The sequence below is a fragment of the Scyliorhinus torazame genome, chromosome 10 (assembly GCF_047496885.1).
Source record: "Scyliorhinus torazame isolate Kashiwa2021f chromosome 10, sScyTor2.1, whole genome shotgun sequence".
NCBI classification, from domain to species: Eukaryota; Metazoa; Chordata; class Chondrichthyes; order Carcharhiniformes; family Scyliorhinidae; genus Scyliorhinus; species Scyliorhinus torazame.
Genome location: NC_092716.1, coordinates 1,700,340 through 1,722,576, shown reverse-complemented (window position 1 = coordinate 1,722,576; position 22,237 = coordinate 1,700,340). Strand labels below are relative to the sequence as shown.

The 22,237-nt window shown below is 52.0% G+C and overlaps 1 protein-coding gene across 2 annotated transcripts in view; it reads right to left on the bottom strand.

Moving 5' to 3' along the window:
- Nucleotides 1-21,575, bottom strand: part of LOC140430300 (protein CBFA2T1-like) — a 145,340-nt gene extending 123,765 nt beyond the window's left edge. For both annotated transcript variants that reach the window (XM_072517728.1, XM_072517729.1), the window contains exon 1: nt 21,513-21,575. In XM_072517728.1, coding sequence (XP_072373829.1) covers nt 21,513-21,528 — 16 coding nt within the window. In that variant the 5' untranslated portion in view covers nt 21,529-21,575. The remainder of the gene's footprint in view (nt 1-21,512) is intronic.
- Nucleotides 21,576-22,237: the final 662 nt, after the last annotated feature.

Sequence of the window (22,237 nt, the reverse complement as noted above, 5' to 3'; positions counted from 1 at the left end):
TCACGAGTACCACCCGCACCCCCTCCAGCTTCCCACTCACCATTATGTACCTACCCCCGTGTCTGACACGATTCTCCCTGCCTCAAATGCCACTCGTTTGCTGATCAAGATCGCTACCCCCCTGGTCTTGAGTCCAGCCCTGAGTGGAATACTTGGCTACCCCACCCCTTCCTCAATCTCGTCTGGTCTGTAACCTTTCGGTGTGTCTCTTGTAGCATTGCCCCGTCCACCTTCAGCCCCCTGAAATGCGTGAACACGCGAGCCCTCTTGACCAGCCCATTCAGTCCTCTCACGTTCCATGTGATCAGCTGGACGGGGGGGGCTTCCAACCCCTCCCCCTCCCCCCTGCCGACTAGCCATCACCCTTTTTAGGCCAGCCTCGAGCTCGCACCCTCTGCCTCCTCGAGCGCCCCCCCCCCCTCGGGCAGTCGCCGTTCCCGAGCTCCCATTTGTTCCCTAGTAACAGTTCCTCCCCTGTCAACAAAGCAGCTCCCCCACCCCCCCTCCTCCCCCAGCAACAATACTAGAAACTCAACCCCCCAAGTCAAGCTCCAGCTTAACACCTGCTCACCCCCCACTGCGCTTCTGAGAGTCAGCTGATCCATGCTGACTTGGTAGCTCCCGCCCCTGGCACCAAGCAGTCTGTCTCCCCATTGTTCTCTCCCCTCTCCCCCCACATGAATAAACATATTAAAAGCATCACATTCCCCAGTAAACAAACATCAGAAAAAACAGTGAAGTAACAGTCACTGTTACTTGGATTTCGGCGGCAGCGGTGCGCAGGGGCCTTCTTGGAGGTGAGTAGTGAGTAGTGAGTTTAAAAACCTTACCTTTACAGGAGCAGCCCTTTGGATTTCGGCGGCAGCGGTGCGCAGGGGCCTTCTGGGAGGTGAGTAGTGAGTTTAAAAGCACTTACCTTTACAGGAGCAGCCCTTTGGATTTCGGCGGCAGCGGTGCGCAGGGGCCTTCTGGGAGGTGAGTAGTTAGTTTAAAAGCACTTACCTTTACAGGAGCAGCCCATTGGATTTCGGCGGCAGCGGTGCGCAGGGGCCTTCTTGGAGGTGAGTAGTGAGTTTAAAAACCTTACCTTTACAGGAGCAGCCCTTTGGATTTCGGCGGCAGCGGTGCGCAGGGGCCTTCTTGGAGGTGAGTAGTGAGTTTAAAAACCTTACCTTTACAGGAGCAGCCCTTTGGATTTCGGCGGCAGCGGTGCGCAGGGGCCTTCTTGGAGGTGAGTAGTGAGTTTAAAAACCTTACCTTTACAGGAGCAGCCCTTTGGATTTCGGCGGCAGCGGTGCGCAGGGGCCTTCTTGGAGGTGAGTAGTGAGTTTAAAAGCACTTACCTTTACAGGAGCAGCCCTTTGGATTTCGGCGGCAGCGGTGCGCAGGGGCCTTCTGGGAGGTGAGTAGTTAGTTTAAAAGCACTTACCTTTACAGGAGCAGCCCATTGGATTTCGGCGGCAGCGGTGCGCAGGGGCCTTCTTGGAGGTGAGTAGTGAGTTTAAAAGCACTTACCTTTACAGGAGCAGCCCATTGGATTTCGGCGGCAGCGGTGCGCAGGGGCCTTCTTGGAGGTGAGTAGTGAGTTTAAAAACCTTACCTTTACAGGAGCAGCCCTTTGGATTTCGGCGGCAGCGGTGCGCAGGGGCCTTCTGGGAGGTGAGTAGTGAGTTTAAAAGCACTTACCTTTACAGGAGCAGCCCATTGGATTTCGGCGGCAGCGGTGCGCAGGGGCCTTCTTGGAGGTGAGTAGTTAGTTTAAAAGCACTTACCTTTACAGGAGCAGCCCTTTGGATTTCGGCGGCAGCGGTGCGCAGGGGCCTTCTTGGAGGTGAGTAGTGAGTTTAAAAACCTTACCTTTACAGGAGCAGCCCTTTGGATTTCGGCGGGAACCGGAAGTTCGACCTCTGGCAAGTCCCCCCCCCCCCCCAAATAAATTCTGGTGGAGAGGAAACCCGAGACACTACACGTGTAGTGTCTCCCACCCACCCTCCTCCTCTAACCTAATAATAAGACCCATTGGTGTAAGGTAAGTGCCATATTATATTATATATTATTAGCATTGTGCAGGCCAAGGATTGGAGGTGGAGGAGCAGTCTCTGTCCGCGAGAGAACCTGAGAACATCTCAGAAGGTAAGCAAGTGATTTTTACTTTTATACCTTTTTTCAAATTGTGTGTGTCGGGGGGAAACTGAAGTGACATCACAGAAAAGCTGTGACCTGAGTGGCTGGTTGGGATTCTAACCTAATTTTTTTTTTGACTATTTGGGAACTAATTAAACATAACTTAATTATAATTTAGAGGATATCTAAGCCAGAGATCGGAGGATATTATAGTTAGCTATCGCATTTCTATTAGAAATCTAGTGCTAGGAAACAGATAGTTGACAGTAACTTTGTAATTTAAAAAAAAGTATTTATTAAAAAAAAAAGACAAATTTTAATTTTAATTAATTGACGCAATGTCAGTTAGAGGGGTGCTGTGCTCTGACTGTGAGATGTGGCAGGTCCGGGAGGCTTCCAGCGTCCTGGATGGCTTCATCTGCAGAAAGTGCACCCAACTGCAGCTCCTCACAGACCGCATGGTTCGGTTGGAGCAGCAATTGGATGCACTTAGGAGCATGCAGGTGGCGGAAAGCGTCATAGATCGCAGTTATGTAAGTGTGGTCACACCCAAGGTGCAGGCAGAGAAATGGGTGACCACCAGAAAGGGCAGGCAGTCAGTGCAGGAATCCCCTGTGGTTGTCCCCCTCTCGAACAGATATACCCCTTTGGATACTGTCGGGGGGGATAGCCTATCAGGGGAAAACAGCAGCAGCCAGAGCAGTGGCACCACGGCTGGCTCTGATGTTCAGAAGGGAGGGTCAAAGCGCAGAAGAGTAATAGTTATAGGGGACTCTATAGTCAGGGGAACAGATAGGCGCTTCTGTGGACGTGAAAGAGACTCCAGGATGGTATGTTGCCTCCCTGGTGCCAGGGTCCAGGATGTCTCCGAACGGGTAGAGGGAATCCTGAAGGGGGAGGGCAAACAGGTAGAGGTCGTTGTACATATTGGTACTAACGACATAGGCAGGAAGAGGCATGAGGTCCTGCAGCAGGAGTTCAGGGAGCTAGGCAGAAAGTTAAAAGACAGGACCTCGAGGGTTGTAATCTCGGGATTACTCCCTGTGCCACGTGCCAGTGAGGCTAGAAATAGGAAGATAGAGCAGACAAACACGTGGCTAAACAGCTGGTGTAGGAGGGAGGGTTTCGGTTATCTGGACCACTGGGAGCTCTTCCGGGGCAGGTGTGACCTGTATAAGATGGACGGGTTGCATCTAAACCGGAGAGGCATAAATATCCTGGCCGCGAGATTTGCTAGTGTCACACGGGAGGGTTTAAACTAGTATGGCAGGGGGGTGGGCACGGGAGCAATAGGTCAGAAGGTGAGAGCGTTGAGGGAGAACTAGGGAATATGGACAGTGTGGCTCTGAGGCAGAGCAGACGGGGAGAAGTTGCTGAACACAGCGGGTCTGGTGGCCTGAAGTGCATATGTTTTAATGCAAGGAGCATTACGGGTAAGGCAGATGAACTTAGAGCTTGGATTACTACTTGGAACTATGATGTTGTTGCCATTACAGAGACCTGGTTGAGGGAAGGGCAGGATTGGCAGCTAAACGTTCCAGGTTTTAGATGTTTCAGGCGGGATAGAGGGGGATGTAAAAGGGGAGGCGGAGTTGCGCTACTTGTTCAGGAGAGTATCACAGCTATACAGCGAGAGGACACCTCAGAGGGCAGTGAGGCTATATGGGTAGAGATCAGGAATAAGAAGGGTGCAGTCACAATGTTGGGGGTATACTACAGGCCTCCCAACAGCCAGCGGGAGATAGAGGAGCAGATAGGTAGACAGATTTTGGAAAAGAGTAAAAACAACAGGGTTGTGGTGATGGGAGACTTCAACTTCCCCAATATTGACTGGGACTCACTTAGTGCCAGGGGCTTAGACGGGGCAGAGTTTGTTAGGAGCATCCAGGAGGGCTTCTTAAAACAATATGTAAACAGTCCAACTAGGGAAGAGGCGGTACTGGACCTGGTATTGGGGAATGAGCCCGGCCAGGTGGTAGATGTTTCAGTAGGGGAGCATTTCGGTAACAGTGACCACAATTCAGTAAGTTTTAAAGTACTGGTGGACAAGGATAAGAGTGGTCCGAGGATGAATGTGCTAAATTGGGGGAAGGCTAATTATAACAATATTAGGCGGGAACTGAAGAGCATAGATTGGGGGCGGATGTTTGAGGGCAAATCAACATCTGACATGTGGGAGGCTTTCAAGTGTCAGTTGATAGGAATACAGGACAGGCATGTTCCTGTGAGGAAGAAAGACAAATACGGCAATTTTCGGGAACCTTGGATGACGAATGATATTGTAGGCCTCGTCAAAAAGAAAAAGGAGGCATTTGTCAGGGCTAAAAGGCTGGGAACAGACGAAGCCTGTGTGGCATATAAGGAAAGTAGGAAGGAACTTAAGCAGGGAGTCAGGAGGGCTAGAAGGGGTCATGAAAAGTCATTGGCAAATAGGGTTAAGGAAAATCCCAAGGCTTTTTACACTTACATAAAAAGCAAGAGGGTAGCCAGGGAAAGGGTTGGCCCACTGAAGGATAGGCAAGGGAATCTATGTGTGGAGCCAGAGGAAATGGGCGAGGTACTAAATGAATACTTTGCATCAGTATTCACCAAAGAGAAGGAATTGGTAGATGTTGAGTCTGGAGAAGGGGGTGTAGATAGCCTGGGTCACATTGTGATCCAAAAAGACGAGGTGTTGGGTGTCTTAAAAAATATTAAGGTAGATAAGTCCCCAGGGCCGGATGGGATCTACCCCAGAATACTGAAGGAGGCTGGAGAGGAAATTGCTGAGGCCTTGACAGAAATCTTTGGATCCTCGCTGTCTTCAGGGGATGTCCCGGAGGACTGGAGAATAGCCAATGTTGTTCCTCTGTTTAAGAAGGGTGGCAGGGATAATCCCGGGAACTACAGGCCGGTGAGCCTTACTTCAGTGGTAGGGAAATTACTGGAGAGAATTCTTCGAGACAGGATCTACTCCCATTTGGAAGCAAATGGACGTATTAGTGAGAGGCAGCACGGTTTTGTGAAGGGGAGGTCGTGTCTCACTAACTTGATAGAGTTTTTCGAGGAGGTCACTAAGATGATTGATGCAGGTAGGGCAGTAGATGTTGTCTATATGGACTTCAGTAAGGCCTTTGACAAGGTCCCTCATGGTAGACTAGTACAAAAGGTGAAGTCACACGGGATCAGGGGTGAACTGGCAAGGTGGATACAGAACTGGCTAGGCCATAGAAGGCAGAGGGTAGCAATGGAGGGATGCTTTTCTAATTGGAGGGCTGTGACCAGTGGTGTTCCACAGGGATCAGTGCTGGGACCTTTGCTCTTTGTAGTATATATAAATGATTTGGAGGAAAATGTAACTGGTCTGATTAGTAAGTTTGCAGACGACACAAAGGTTGGTGGAATTGCGGATAGCGATGAGGACTGTCTGAGGATACAGCAGGATTTAGATTGTCTGGAGACTTGGGCGGAGAGATGGCAGATGGAGTTTAACCTGGACAAATGTGAGGTAATGCATTTTGGAAGGGCTAATGCAGGTAGGGAATATACAGTGAATGGTAGAACCCTCAAGAGTATTGAAAGTCAAAGAGATCTAGGAGTACAGGTCCACAGATCACTGAAAGGGGCTACACAGGTGGAGAAGGTAGTCAAGAAGGCATACGGCATGCTTGCCTTCATTGGCCGGGGCATTGAGTATAAGAATTGGCAAGTCATGTTGCAGCTGTATAGAACCTTAGTTAGGCCACACTTGGAGTATAGTGTTCAATTCTGGTCGCCACACTACCAGAAGGATGTGGAGGCTTTAGAGAGGGTGCAGAAGAGATTTACCAGAATGTTGCCTGGTATGGAGGGCATAAGCTATGAGGAGCGATTGAATAAACTCGGTTTGTTCTCACTGGAACGAAGGAGGTTGAGGGGCGACCTGATAGAGGTATACAAAATTATGAGGGGCATAGACAGAGTGGATAGTCAGAGGCTTTTCCCCAGGGTAGAGGGGTCAATTACTAGGGGGCATAGGTTTAAGGTGAGAGGGGCAAAGTTTAGAGTAGATGTACGAGGCAAGTTTTTTACGCAGAGGGTAGTGGGTGCCTGGAACTCACTACCGGAGGAGGTAGTGGAGGCAGGGACGATAGGGACATTTAAGGGGCATCTTGACAAATATATGAATAGGATGGGAATAGAAGGATACGGACCCAGGAAGTGTAGAAGATTGTAGTTTAGTCGGGCAGTATGGTCGGCACGGGCTTGGAGGGCCGAAGGGCCTGTTCCTGTGCTGTACATTTCTTTGTTTCTTTGTTTGTTTGTCACTTTAGAAAAATAATCACCCAAAAAGCAGAGCCAAACCCAAAGCCCACCCCCCCCTCTAACCAGCTCCCTGCAGGACAAAGCAACCTTTAACCATCCAAACAGCCCCTTATTTCGCATAGCGCTACTTATATTTATACAACCCAGCACAACAAATCGCCACCACAGTACTTCTCCAAGGCTTCAGTGTCTTTTAATTCGCCTCCAGCCTCATTTCTTTAATAAAGGTCCATACTTCGTCTGATGTTTCAAATTAGAAGTCCCGTTCCTCATGTGTGACCCACAGACGGGCCGGGTACAGCATCCCAAACTTCACCCCCTTCTTAAAAAGGGCTGTTTTTGCCCGATTAAACCCAGCTCGCCTCTCGGCCAAATCCGTGCCCAGGTCCTGATAAATGCGCAGCTCACAGTTCTCCCACTTGCTGCTCCGTTCCTTCTTGGCCCACCGCAAAACGTGTTCCTTGTCCATGAAACGGTGAAAACGTACCACCATGGCCCTCAGCGGCTCGTTAACTCGGGGCTTCCTCGCGAGGGCTCTGTGCACTCTGTCCAATTCCAGGGGCCGAGGGAACGCCCTAGCCCCCATCAACTTCTCCAACATGTCCGTCACATAGGCCCTCGCATCCGATCCCTCACTGCATTCAGGGAGGCCGACAATTCTGAGATTCTGCCTCCTGGACCTGTTCTCCAGGTCCTCCAGCTTCTCCTGCATCCTCTTCTGGCGGTCGTTCATCATCCCAACCTTGTTTTCCAGCACGGTTATATACTCCTCGTGCTCGGACACCTTTAGTTCGACCTCCTGGATCGCTCTCCCGTGGGTTTCTTGATTCTGCACCACTTGATTAATCGAAGCTTTAATCGGGTCCAGCGTGTCCTCCTTCAGCTTGGCGAAGCAATCCTCGAAAATCTTCACCAGCTGCTCCGTCGACCACTGTGCCATCTCCCCGCGGCCCTTGCTCTCTCTCCGCCATGCTGTCCCGCGTTACCAGCTCTGCTTGCGTCTTCCTTATAGGACTTTGTCTTCTCACACGGACACTTCTGGCCCAATTCTCCGGACACCGGGGGGGGATTTCTCCTTACTGTCTCACTCTTCACCGATTTATCCCATAAAATCTGGGAAAAACTGGGGGGAAAAGGTCCAAACGTCCGTCACACGCGAGAGCTTTCAAATGTGCGACCTACTCCTCCATGGCCGCCATCGGAAGTCAGCAAGGCTTTTGTTGAGGTCCCACATGGGAGACTGATAGTGAAGGTAAGAGCCCATGGAATCCAAGCATTTTGGCAAATTGGATCCAAAATTGGTTGCGTGGCAGGAAGCAGAGTTTGATGGTCGAGGGGTGTTTTTCTGACTGGAAGCCTGTGTCCAGTGGGGTCTCAGAGGCATCAGTGTTGGAGCCTTACTGTTTGGGGTTTACATAACTGATTTAGACACGAATGTAGGAGGGTTGATCAGTAAGTTCATGGATGATCCAAAAATTGGTGGGGTGGTAAATAGTGAGGAGGAAAGCCTTAGATTACAGGAGGATATCGGCTGGTCAGTGTCACAATGGAGTGCAGACAGGCAGTGATTGACACACAGGATGACCAGTAAGCACACAGAACAGAGCAACCAATCACCAGACAGGGCACGACCACTATAAAGCCAGAGGGCACCAGTTTTCCCGCTCTCTCGGGACCCAGCCTCTGAGACAATCAGAGTTAGTGAGCTGGTCAGTGCAAACACCATGTGACGCACGATCAATTTCACAAAGACTAAAGTTGGGTACAACTGTGGCTTTATTACAGTCAGATGCGTGGCCTCCTGCTGCAGCTGGCGAAATGGCAGGGCACTGGAGGTCATGCATATTTATACAGTTCTCCGTGGGCGGAGCCAGCCGGCAGGAGCTACCGGCGAACCTGTAGTGCAGGTCCCACCTTACATCTCCTATGACAGTGGTTCACATTCACCCCCTGTTAAAAATGAGTCCGGTGGGGGTGACGTGAAACTATATCAAAATAAGGGGAAGTAGATTTAGGACTGAGTTTCGGAGGAACCTCTTCACCCAAAGGGTTGTGAATCTATGGAATTCCTTGCCCAGTGAAGCAGTTGAGGCTCCTTCATTAAATGTTTTTAAGATAAAGATAGATAGTTGTTTGAAGAATAAAGGGATTAAGGGTTATGGTGTTCGGGCCGTAAAGTGGAGCTGAGTCCACAAAAGATCAGCCATGATCTCATTAAATGGCGGAGTAGGCTCGAGGGGCCAGATGGCCTACTCCTGCTCCTAGTTCTTATATACAATTAGTGCAATTATGTACAGTGTTAAGAAGAAAAAAAAAGAAAAGGTCCATGTTGACGGTCCAGAGTCCGTCAAAGGTTCAGCCGGTCCGGTGCTTTGGTGCTTCGTTGGGAGCGGCGTAACGGTGGCGGCGAAGTCGGTGCTGACGGTGGTGGAGGTGGCACCGATGGCGGTGGCGGCGGTGCTGATGCTGGCCAGTCATCGGGGAACTCCGGGAGCGTGCAGAAGTCCTCTTGTGCGGAAAAGGGAAGGGGGCTGGTCTGGTGGGGTCAATATTGGCGGCGTGGTGGGAGGCGGGGGGGGGGGGCGCATTGGTGGGGGGGGGGGGGTGTTGGGGTGGAACCTGACGGTGCCAGGTCCCTGAGTGAGACAGTATCTTGGCGGCCGTCGGGGAACTCAACGTAGGCATATTGAGGGTTGGCGTGGAGCAGGTGAACCCTGTCCACCAAGGGGTCCGCCTTGTGGAGTCGGACGTGCCTACGGAGAAGGACCGGTCCTGGAGCAGCGAGCCAAGTCGGGAGCGACACCCCGGATGTGGACTTCCTGGGGAAGGTAAAAACACATTCATGGGGTGTGTTATTAGTGGCGGTGCACAATAGTGACCGGATGGAGTGTAGAGCGTCAGGGAGGACCTCCTGCCAGCGAGAGGCTGGGAGGTTCCTGGACCGTAGGGCCAGCTGGACGGCCCTCCAAACCGTCCCATTCTCCCGTTCTACTTGCCCATTTCCCCGGGGGTCGTCCTGATGGAGGCTATACCCCTGCTGAGCAGGAACTGACGCAGCTCATCGCTCATGAATGAGGATCCCCTGTCACTGTGGATGTAGGCGGGGAAGCCGAACAGAGTGAAGATAGAATTAGGGCTTTAATGACGGTGGCAGATGTCATGTCGGGGCATGGGATGGCGAAGGGAAAGCGGGAGTATTCATCGATCACACTGAGGAAATATGTGTGTCGGTCGGTGGAGGGGAGGGGGCCTTTGAAATCCACGCTGAGGCGTTCAAAGGGGTGGGAGGCCTTCACCGGGTGCGCGCGGTCTGGCCGGTAGAAGTGCGGTTTGCACTCCGCACAGACCTGGCAGTCCCTGGTGATCGTCCTTACTTCCTCGATGGAGTGGGGCAAATTTTGTGCCTCAATGAAGTGGTACAACCGAGTGACCCCTGGGTGACAAAGGCTGTCGTGCAGGGCCCGGAGTCGGTCTACCTGTGTGCTGGCACATGTACCTCGGGATAGGGCGTCTGGGGGCTCGTTGTGTTTGCCAGGGCGATAATTAATCTCGTAATTATAGGTGGAGAGCTCGATTCTCCATCGCAAGATTTTATCATTTTTGATCTCGCCCTGTGTGTTGTTGAACATGAAGGCTACCGACCGTTGGTCAGTGAGGAGAGTGAATCTCCTACCGGCCAGGTAATACCTCCAATGTGGCACAGCTTCAACGATTGCCTGGGCCTCCTTTTCGACGGATGAGTGCTGAATTTCGGAGGCATGGAGGGTGCGGGAAAAGAATGCCACGGGCCTGCCTGCCTGGTTGAGAGTGGCGGCAAGGGCGACGTCCGATGCGTCGTTTTCTACTTGGAAAAGAAGTGTTTAGTCTACAGCGTGCATTCCAGCTTTGGCAATATCAGCTCTGATCCGGGCGAAAGCCTGTTGGGCCTCGGCCGTCAGGGGGAAATGAGTGGACTGTATGAGTGGGCGGGCCTTGTCCGCATAGTTTGGGACCCACTGAGCGTAATACGAGAAGAACCCCAGGCAGCGTTTGAGGGCCTTGGGGCAGTGGGGAAGGGGGAGTTCCATGAGGGGGCGCATGCGGTCGGGATCGGGCCCCAGAACTCCGTTCTGGACCATGTAGCCGAGGATGGCTAAGCGGTTTGTATGAAACACACACTTCTCCTTGTTATACGTGAGGTTGAGGAGAGTGGCGGGGCGGAGAAATTTAGCGAGGTTGGCGTCGTGGTCCTGCTGATCATGGCCACAGGTGGTCACATTGTCTCGGTACGGAAACGTGGCCTGCAAGCCGTACCGGTCGACCATTCGGTCCATCTCCCTTTGGAAGACCGAAACCCCATTGGTGACGCCGAAGGGGACCCGAAGGAAGTGATATAGCCGGCCGTCTGCCTCGAAGGCGGTGTATGGACGGTCAATTTACAGATGGGGAGCTGGTGGTAAGCGGATTACAGGTCCACCGTTGAGAAGACCCGGTACTGTGCAATCTGGTTAACCATGTCAGATATGCGTGGGAGGGGGTACGCGTCGAGCTGCGTGTACCTGTTGATGATCTGGCTGTAGTCCACGACCATTCGTTTTTTCTCCCCAGACTCCCCACTACCACTTGGGCTCTCCAGGGGCTGTTGCTGGCCTCGATGACTCCCTCCCGAAGCAACCGCTGGACCTCGGACCTGATGAAGGCCTTATCCTGGGTGCTGTACCGTCTGCTCCTAGTGGCAACGGGTTTGCAATCCGGAGTTAGATTGGCAAAGAGGGAAGGAGGATCGACCTTTAGGGTCGCGAGGCCGCACACAGCGAGGGGTGGTAAGGGTCCGCCGAATTTAAGGGTCAGGCTCTGGAGGTTGCACTGAAAATCTAGGCCGAGGATAAGTGCAGTGCAGAGGTTAGGGAGGGCGTAGAGGCGAAAACCGTGGAACTCTATGCCTTCGACTGTGAGCGTGACCATGCAGTACCCCCGAATCGCTACGCGATGGGATCCGGAGGCCAGGGAGATACTTTGATTGGTAGGGTGTACCTTAAAGGAGCAGCGCCTTACCGTATTTGGATGTACAAAGCTCTCGGTGCTCCCGGAGTCCAGTCGGCAGGAGGTCACATGGCCGTTGACTTTCAGGCTGGTGGATGCGTTGGTCAGAGTGCGTGGTCGGGACTGGTCGATTACCATGGATGCGAGTCGTGGTTGATCGTCGGATAGTGAGGCGGCCGTTGAGTTGGGGTCCTGAAACGCCGTTGGTCTCCATGTGCTGCGGGGTGGACAAGATGGCGGCGCCCGGAGGTCCTGGGGTCACAAAATGGCGGCGCCCATGAACGCACGTGTTGTGCGGGGGAGTAGATGGCGGCGCCCATTGCTCGCTCATGGCTTGGGGAGGAGGGGAGGATAACGGCGCCCATTGTCCGTGACGGGGAGGGTGGGGGCGACGGCGGCCGCTGAGCGGGCCTGGCACACCGCTGTGTAGTGGCCTTTCTTCCCGCAGGCCTTACAAAGGGCAGTGCGGGCTGGGCAGCGTTGGCGGGGGTGTCTTTGCTGGCCGCAAAAATAGCATCGGGGCCCCACGGAGATCACTGGCTGGTGCGTAGCGCAGGCGTACTGGGTGGGTAGCCACCCCGCTGGGGCGGCTGCCTGTGGGGCCCATGAAGCATAGGAGGAGTGGGCTTCGCGGTCGGGGGCATAGGACTGTACATTGTACAGGGCGACCGTCATGGAAAGCGCTAGTGTTTTAGTCTCTGCGAGGTCGCGCGTGGCCCCTTCTAGGAGCCGCTGCCTGATAACATCGGACCCAATCCCAGTTACAAAAGCGTCCCTCATAAGGAGATCTGAGTTCTTCTTAGCTGTAACGTCCTGGCAGTCACAGTCCCGAACTAGTGGGATCAGGGCCCTCCAGAAGTCCTCGATTGACTCACCAGGTAGTTGAGTACGCGTTGCGAGCGCGTGTCTGGCGAAGAGCGTGTTCGTCTTCTGCTCATAATTTTCTTTGAGTCGAGTCATGGCATCAGCGTAATTGGGCGCATCCTGGATCAGCGGGAAGACTTTGGAGCTGAGTCTAGAGTACAATATTTGAATCTTCTGAGCCTCTGGAACAGGGGTTGGCGCCGCGTTGATATACGCTTCAAAACAAGCTAGCCAGTGCTGAAAGTCCTTTCTGGCGTCGCCTGCGTGTGGATCCAGCTGCAGGCGATCTGGTTTAATCCGGAGGTCCATCTTCTGAATCTGATACTAATAAATTGAGGCACGATCAATTTGACTGGAGACGAAGTTGAATTCAAACTGAGGCTTTATTAGTATCTGAAGTGTGGCCTCCCACAGCAGCTGGCGAAATGGCTGCGAGCTGGAGGCCACACATATTTATACCCCGCCTCCTGGGCGGAGCTAGCATGCAGGGGCCCAGGTGAACCTGTAGTGCAGGTTCTACCGTACAACCCTTAATATAAGGTGAATGAGAGCTTTGAACGCTACGTTTTCCAGCAGAGGCTACAGGGTAAGGATGATCCTGTTCAATCCTTTCTGTCCCATCTCCGCATCCTCGCGCAGGCATGTAACTTTGACTCGACCACTGATTCCATGATCCGGGATCAGATCGTTTTCGGGGTCCACTCCGATTCCCTTCGCCAGCAGCTCCTGAAAGCCAAGCAGCTCACCCTCACCATCGCCATGGAAACGTGCGTTCTCCACGAACATGCTAACAATCGGTACTCCCACATCAGGGCGGCAGAAACGGCAAAGCTAACCTCCCACGGGCCGGAACGGGTGCAGCCATCGCACAAATGCACGGCCTGAGTGATGCACGATCAATGACCACTAAAACAAGGTTGTAGTCCAACTGAAGGCTTTAATAAGCTAGATGTTTCCCCCAGCAGCTCAGGTACAGAATGAGGGCTGCTGGGGCGGCACGGGTTCTTATACTCCGCCTATCAGGGCGGAGCTATCATACATTCTAACCAATAGAAAGCATACAGTTTCCACCAATGGTGCTTTAGCCTGTCAGGTACCGTAATACCTATAATACCACATTCACCCCCTGTTAAAAAAGAGTCCGGTGGGGGTGGTGGCCTGACTACAAAACATAGCAACGTGGTAGAATTAGTTATGGAGGTACCGTAATACGTCCGTACAGTGTTTAGTAACTATTTACAATTCTGGGAGCTATGTGCATTTGATGGTTTATATTTACAGATTACAATTAAAGTGAAGCAATCAGTCGATCGGGGGCCCTGGTCTGCGATCGGCGGAGCTTCGGTGGTGACTCCGGTGGAGGCTCGGGCGTCTGTGACTGCAGGAGCGTGGCTTCGATCTCCATGGCAGCTTCAGCACTCCTAGACGGCGCTGGTGGGGGAAACGGTTGACCTGGGAAGGGAGTGCCTGCGGGGGGCGCCGGTGGGTGGGGGGGCCTAGATGGGGCCGACGGAAGGACCGATCCTCCTGTAAGGTGCTGCGGTGGAGGGGAGGGTGGGACTGGCAGCAGGAATGTGCGTGGGGTTCCGGCGGGCGCCAGGTCCCGTAGGGAGACCGTATCTTGTCGGCCGTCGGGGTACGCCCCGTACTGGGGGTTAGCATGGAGCAGGTGGACCCTCTCAATCAATGGTCCGACTTGTGCGCCCGCACATGTTTTCGGAGCAGGATGGGTCCGGGAGCTGCCAGCCAGGTCAGGAGCGAGGTCCCAGAGGAGGACTTCCTGGAGAAGGCAAGGAGACGTTCGTGAGGTGTCTGATTGGTGGTCGTACAAAACAGTGACCGGATGGAGCGAAGCACCTCCCGATCCTCAGCATGGATATTGATGACGAGTGGTGTGCTATCCTCACAGTCAACAAGGCTCGCATCCGGTTCAAACTGGACACCGGTGCATTGGCGAACCTCATCTCCAAATCCGATCTCGACACCATCCGCGTCAGACCAAGCATTCTTCCACCGGCCTGCCAGCTCCTTGACTACAATGGCAATGCCACAGCTGCCAGTCGGTGGAGTTGTGGACAGTGCGGACGGATGTTACAAGTTACAGAGGGACATAGATAAGCTGCAGCGCTGGGCTGAGAGGTGGCAAATGGAGTTTAATGCAGAAAAGTGTGAGGCGATTCATTTTGGAAGGAATAACAGGAAGACTGAGTACTGGGCTAATGGTAAGATTCTTGGCAGTGTGGATGAGCAGGGAGATCTCGGTGTCCATGTACATAGATCCCTGAAAGTTGCCTCTCAGGTTGAGAGGGTTGTTAAGAAGGCGTACGGTGTGTTAGCTTTTATTGGTAGAGGGATTGAGTTTCGGAGCCATGAGGTCATGTTGCAGCTGTACAAAACTCTGGTGCGGCCGCATTTGGAGTATTGCGTACAATTCTGGTCGCCGCATTATAGGAAGGATGTGGAAGCATTGGAAAGGGTGCAGAGGAGATTTACCAGAATGTTGCCTGGTATGGAGGGAAGATCTTATGAGGGAAGGCTGAGGGACTTGAGGCTGTTTTCGTTAGAGAGAAGAAGGTTAAGAGGTGACTTAATTGAGGCATACAAGATGATCAGAGGATTGGATAGGGTGGACAGTGAGAGCCTTTTTCCTCGGATGGTGATGTCTAGCACGAGGGGACATAGCTTTAAATTGAGGGGAGATAGATATAAGACAGATGTCAGAGGTAGGTTCTTTACTCAGAGAGTAGTAAGGGCGTGGAATGCCCTGCCTGCAACAGTAGTGGACTCGCCAACACTAAGGGTATTCAAATGGTCATTGGATAGACATATGGACGATAAGGGAATAGTGTAGATGGGCTTTAGAGTGGTTTCACAGGTCGGCGCAACATCGAGGGCCGAAGGGCCTGTACTGCGCTGTAATGTTCTATGTTCTATGTTCTATGTAGGGGCTCATGCCAACTCGGAGTTTCCAATAAGTCATTTAAAGCAACACTGCGATTTGAGATCGTGGGACCTGACAGAGCATCCCTGCTCGCTGCTCGGGCCTGCAAACTCCTGAACTTGGTTCAGCGAGTCCACACCATGTCATCCCCACAGGCGACGGCCTCACCTGATGAGAACTTCCAGGCTGAAATTGATGACATCATCACGCAGTACCACAGAGTGTTCGACGGAATGGGCACACTCCCATACCGATACAAAATCCTGCTCAAACCAAACGCCACCCCTGTGATCCACGCACCACGTTGGGTGCCTGCACCCCTCAAGGACTGCCTCAAGCAGCAGTTACAGGACCTCCAGGACCAGGGCATCATATCAAAGGTCACAGAACCCACGGACTGGGTCAGCTCCATGGTCTGCATCAAGAAGCCGTCAGGGGAGCTTCGAATCTGCAAACACCCCAAGGATTTAAACCGCAGCATCATGAGGGAACATTACCCGATACCGAAACGAGAAGAGTTGACCAGCGAGATGGCTCATGCCAAACTCTTTACGAAGCTGGACGCCTCCAAGGGGTTCTGGCAAATACAGCTGGATGCGTTCAGTCGCAAGCTGTGCACATTCAATACCCCGTTCAGTCGCTACTGCTACAACCGGATGCCTTTTGGCATCATCTCTGCCTCAGAGGTATTTCACCGCATCATGGAACAGATGATGGAGGGTATCGATGGGGTGCGCGTGTATGTTGACGATGTCATAATCTGGTCCACAACTCCTCACGAACACATCGATCGCCTCAAGCGGGTATTCCACAGAATCCATGAGCATGGCCTCCGACTCAACAGAGCCAAGTGCTCGTTCGGTCAACCAGAATTCGTCGCCCGCTGCAGAGACTAAACTTATAGACTGAACTTTTGCACAACTCTGTTACCTTATCATTTTGACCTCTGTAAATATCGTTGTTACCGTTTCATCTGCCCTATATCTGCACTAGCAACACCTTCCTGTGTACATAAGGTCATTTTAGCACATTCTGTATATAGTCACGCATATATACACATCCACATGCACATGAGCCTTAATATTTATTCTCTCAACACACACAATACAAAATAAAAGGGGGGCAGATGTCATAATATACATCTATGTATACAATGGAGTGCAGACAGGCAGTGATTGACACACAGGATGACCAGTAAGCACACAGAACAGAGCAGCCAATCACCAGACAGGACACGACCACTATAAAGCCAGAGGGCACCAGTTTTCCCACTCTCTCGGGACCCAGCCTCTGAGACAGTCAGAGTTAGTGAGCTGGCCAGTGCAAACACCATGTGGTAACTAGTAAGTCTGGTTAGGCTAGTATCAGGTCTCCAGTCAAGTCAGCATAGTGTCAACCCACAGTTAAACATGTATAATAGTTTAGATGTTAAATAAAATCGTGTTGCATCTTATCAAGTGTTGGAGGTCTGTCTCTCGCCACACTGCATCAAGTGCAGTCCGCATCGACCCAGCCTATCCAACACATCAGTCAGATGGGGTAATCAGTGACAAATGGAATTCAAAGTGAGTCACTTGGGCAGGACAAACAAGGCAGGGGAATACATGATAAACGGCAGGACCCTGGGAAGCACCGAGGATCAGAGAGACCTTGGTGTGCATGTACACCCGTCCCTTAGGTAGCAGAGCAGGTGGATACAGTGGTTAAGAAGGCAGATGGTATTCGTGCCTTTATTAGCCGAGGCAGGGAGTTTCAGAGCAGGGAGGTTATGCTGGAACTGTATAAAGCATTGGTTTGGAACAGCGAGAGTATTGTGTGTGGTTCCGGAATCCACATTATAGGAGGGATGTGATAGTCACTGGAAAGGGGGCAGAGCAGATTCACCAGGATGTTGCCTGGGCTGGAGAGTGTTAGTTATGAAGGGAGATTGGATAGACTGGGATTGTTTTACTCGGGGCAGAGGAGACTGAGGGGCGACAGGATTGAGATGTATAAAATTATGAGGGGCACAGAGAGAGGAGACAGGAAGAAACTTTTCCCCTTGGTGGAGGGATCAATGACCAGGGGGCAGAGATTTAAGGTGAGGGGCAGGAGGGTTAGAGGGGATGTGAGGGAAAACCTTTTACCCAGAGGGTGCTGGGAGTCTGGAACTCGCTGCCTGAAAGGGGGGTGGAGGCAGAGACCCTCCTAACATTGAAGAAGTATTTAGATGTGCGCTTGCGATGCCAGGGCAGACACGGCTACGGGCCGAGGACTGGGAAATGGGGTTAGAATGGTCAGGTGGGTGTTTTGGACCGGTGCAGACGCGATGGACTGAAGGGCCTTTTCTGTGCTGTTGACATCTTAAACTCTATAACCCCACGGTATCCCACAACCCAAAGTGTCCACCCGCACCATCCATGGTATCCACCCACTGTTTGCACCCCCAATGCCTACAAGACCCCTGGTTTCCGCCCACACTGCCCTGAAACTATGGCTCACAGACTCTCATCACATAGATTTCAAAGAATTTACAGTACAGAAGGAGGCCATTCAGCCCGTTGAGTCTGCGCCGGCCCCTGGAAAGAGCACCCTACCCAAGGTCCACACCTCCACCCTATCGCCAAAACTCAGCAACCCCACCTAACCTTTTTGGGACACTAAGGGCAATTTAGCATGGCCAATCCTAGGAATTTAGCATGGCCAATCGGAGGAAACCGGAGCACCCGGAGCAGACACGGGGAGAACGGGCAGACTCCGCACAGACAGTGACCCAGTGGGGAATCGAACAGAGGCTGTGAAACAACAGAGCTAACCACTGTGCAGCCACGCCGCACAACAACTGCTCAGATTTAATATCTAGAGTCATAGATCCCCACACAGCACATAAAATATCCATTGGCCCATCAGACCCTGGTCAGAAACAATCACCGAATGATTCCAATTTCATCACATTCATCACACTGCCCCTCACAGGGTGGTACAGGCAGCGGGTACCCACTGCCCCTCACAGGGTGGTACAGGTAGTGTGTACCCACTGCCCCTCACAGGCTGGTATAGGCAGCGTGTACCCACTGCCCCTCACAGGCTGGTACAGGCAGCGTGTACCCACTGCCCCTCACAGGCTGGTACTGGCTGTGTGTACCCACTGCCCCTCACTGGGTGGTACAGGCAGTGTGTACCCACTGCCCCTCACAGGCTGGTACAGGCAGCGTGTACCCACTGCCCCTCACAGGGTGGTACAGGCAACGTGTACCCACTGCCCCTCACAGACTGGTACAGGCAGCGTGTACCCACTGCCCCTCACAGGGTGGTACAAGCAGTGTGTACCCACTGCCCCTCACAGACTGGTACAGGCAGCGTGTACCCACTGCCCCTCACAGGCTGGTACAGGCAGCGTGTACCCACTGCCCCTCACAGGCTGGTACAAGCAGTGTGTACCCACTGCCCCTCACAGGCTGGTACAGGCAGCGTGTACCCACTGCCCCTCACAGGCTATCTACACCCCCTTCTCCAGACTCAACATCCACCAATTCCTTCTCTTTGGTGAATACTGATGCAAAGTATTCATTTAGTACCTCGCCCATTTCCTCTGGCTCCACACATAGATTCCTTTGCCTATCCTTGCCTTTCCTGTAAAAATAGTGTTTAGGTTAGTGCTTTTAGTCTGTTAGAGTGAATGTCTGAAATGTAAACTCCTCCTGTGTCGCCATCCATTCAGCTATTAACCGGAAGTTCAAATTTATTTTTTAATATTATCGGTCTCCACAGGGGTCACAACACCTGTGCCAATACCCTGCTCAGTTACAGGGGCCTGGAAGAACAGGTAGAATTCCGTATCTGGACCCCTGCCCCAATATTTAGCATTGTTTCTTAAATAAGGTGACCAATATTGCACACACTACTCCAAAGTGATCTCACTAATGCCGTATACAACTGAAGCATAACCTCCCTACTTTTCTTTTCAATTCCACTTGCAATCCACAATTATATTCTATTAGCTTCCTAATTACTTGCTGTACCTGTGCAGCTTTTTGTGATTGATGCACTAGGACACCTAGACCCCTCTGCACCTCAGAGCTCTGCAATCTCCCACCATTTAGATAATCAGCTTCTTTTTTATTGGCCGGGATACTCCGCGGCGAAATGGTGCTCGGCGTGGGGGTGGAGAATGGGGCCTCAGACCTGTGACCGGATCCGATGCCGGGATATGATTCTCCGGCTACTGGAGAAACGCCGCCAGCCACACGCGTGCGGTCAACATGGCGCTGGTCGGGGGATGTTGAAAGAGACCCCATGGTGATTCTCCGCGGTCGAACAGCCGAGTTCCCGCCGGCATGGTTCACGTACGGTTCCACCCAGCGGGAGCTGGGAGTCGCAGCCGCGGTGGCTTTCCTGGTGGGGAGGGCAGGGGGGATCAGACTCTGGGGGGGAGGCCTCAACGACGGCCAGGCCTGCGATCAGGGGCTACCGATCGTCAGGCGCGCGCGGTCTGGCGGGGACCTACCTTCGGCCCGCTGTGTGGCTCCGCCATGTTGCGCGGGCCTGGTGCGGGAGCGGCCGCTGCGTGCTGACCCACGGCCGGCAGTGCAGCTGGTTTGTGACGAAGAAGAAGGCCAACAGCATGGGTTCAATTCCGGTACCGGCTGAGGTTATTCATGAAGGCTCCGCCTTCTCAACCCTGACCCTCACCTGAGACGTGGTGATTCTCAAATGGGAAGGCAGCCTATTGTCATCTGGGACTGTGGCGACTTTACTTACTTTCACGGTTGCATTATTAGACCATGAATTCTATATGAAATTCCTCCCATGAATTCTATTAGGGATGATCTAAAGTACTCTCGGTCATGGCTGCAAACAAGAAAGTCCATTTTCCAGTTATGGAACCCCCTAACACACCCCTATTCCTCTGGATAGTATCATTTTTTCCCAATGGCTCCAGTGGTTCTCTGTGCCTTGAACCCTGTCCCTCAGCCTAGCTGTAAGCCCAGTGCACCGACTGATCAGTCAAGGCTCTTCAGTGTTTTCTAATGGCCATTTCACCAAGGGTAACTATGCACTTCCCCTACCCCATTACCAATTACCCTCTCTGTGGGGTGACCCTTCCTGGATTTCAACTTCCAAAAAGCTGACCTGCCCAAGTGTCTAGGGAAGTGCAACCCAGCCCCCGGTACAGCCTTCTGCACGAGCAGCTGGGCCCTGACACTTTGTGCATCTGTACTGGTAACGTGCAGATCCAACAAACTCCCTGTCCCCACACGCACTCACAACTCATCTCACACACACACTCCCCCCTAGTCCAACTCATGGTTCCATACCTATATCCCCAACTCATTGAATTAAGTCTTAGTCCAAGGTTCGAACATTTGCACCAAATCTGCTCTCTCACCTTCTCTAAGTTTAAATACACTTTGTGTACAGTCAGCCTCTTGCAAATGCAGTGCCCTCTCACTTCTACACAAACACCTTTTATCATGTTACACAAGTTATTATCAACATTATGTGGTTGGATTCTTACTGCTGATTCATTGGCTTAAACAGAAACAGCGTGGTGGCACAGTGGTTAGCACTGCTCCGCACGGTGCCGAGGATCCGGGTTCGATCCCGGCTCTGGGTCACTGTCCGTGTGGAGTTTGCACATTCTCCCCGTGTCTGCGTGGGACTCACAGCCACATGATGAAATGAAATGAAATGAAAATCGCTTATTGTCACAAGTAGGCTTCAATTAAGTTACTGTGAAAAGCCCCTAGTCGCCACATTCTGGCACCTGTTCAGGGAGGCTGGTATGGGAATTGAACCGTGCTGCTGGCCTGCCTTGGTCTGCTTTAAAAGCCAGCGATTTAGCCCAGTGAGCTAAACCAGCCCCTAATGCACAGGGTGGGTGGATTGGCCTCACTAAATTGCCCCGTTAAAAAAAATATATATTTTTTTCATCATAATCCGTCAGTCCTTATTTCGACATTCTCTCATTAAACCCACCCCAGTACTTGTCCCAAATGCAACGTTGAGCAAACAGTTGTTTTGGGAATAGGGAGAGGGAATGACAAGCGCTGGTTGGTTGAATTATACAAAGTTACCTTGTACCATAACTTGTATATCTCCGCGCTCGACCAGGGCTCAGAGACCAGAGAAAGCCTCAGCAAGGGTAACCACTTCACTGCCCAGGTGTCAGTGCCAGGACACTACACTAACTCCTGGTCAAATCTCAGTGACAGGGCGAGGAATTGGATAGAAAAACCAGGTCTTGGGAAGATTGAAGAAAATGAAACAATGGGGAAATAAATAATTGTGTACTCACCCGTTTCAATTGACATCTGCTGGGACTGCCAGAATAATGTGGCCACAAACAGCCAGCAGGATCCCTGTGGGGATGCGGCTGATGTCTGACAGTCCTTCCCCTCCTGTCATGTGGCTGGCATAAGCAGGAAGTAGAAGTTATTAATAGGAGTTTGTGTTTGCAGCTGCGAATGTGTACGCAGCGACTAGCTGGACATCTGCAACATCACCACGACAGACAGCGAGCAGCCTTTCAACTACTCAACACCTGCAATTCGCAGCACCAACACCAATCTCGCTCATTCCTTTCTGTCATTTAAAGCTGCACCAACATGGAAAACAATGACATTTCCATCTTCACTGATACACCTGGTGGAACACGGGCTATTCTACTGCAAGGAAATCTCAATGACAAAACCGAGGGAAATTGAGGGAGAGCCTAACCAGAGGTCCTGACAACTCAGAGTGAGGAGAGAAAATGGATACAGTTCGACCTGGGGGAGATACAAAAAAACTAGAAACTATAACAATGATTGAACTCATCAAATCTGTGACTTTTATCATCCAAACACATCAAGTAACTGTTACCCTGCAGGGTGAATACTAACTACACTGTTACACAGTGAGTAACCCTTACCCTGCAGGGTGAATACTAACTACACTGTTACACAGTGAGTAACCCTTACCCTGCAGGGTGAATACTAACTACACTGTTACACAGTGAGTAACCCTTACCCTGCAGGGTGA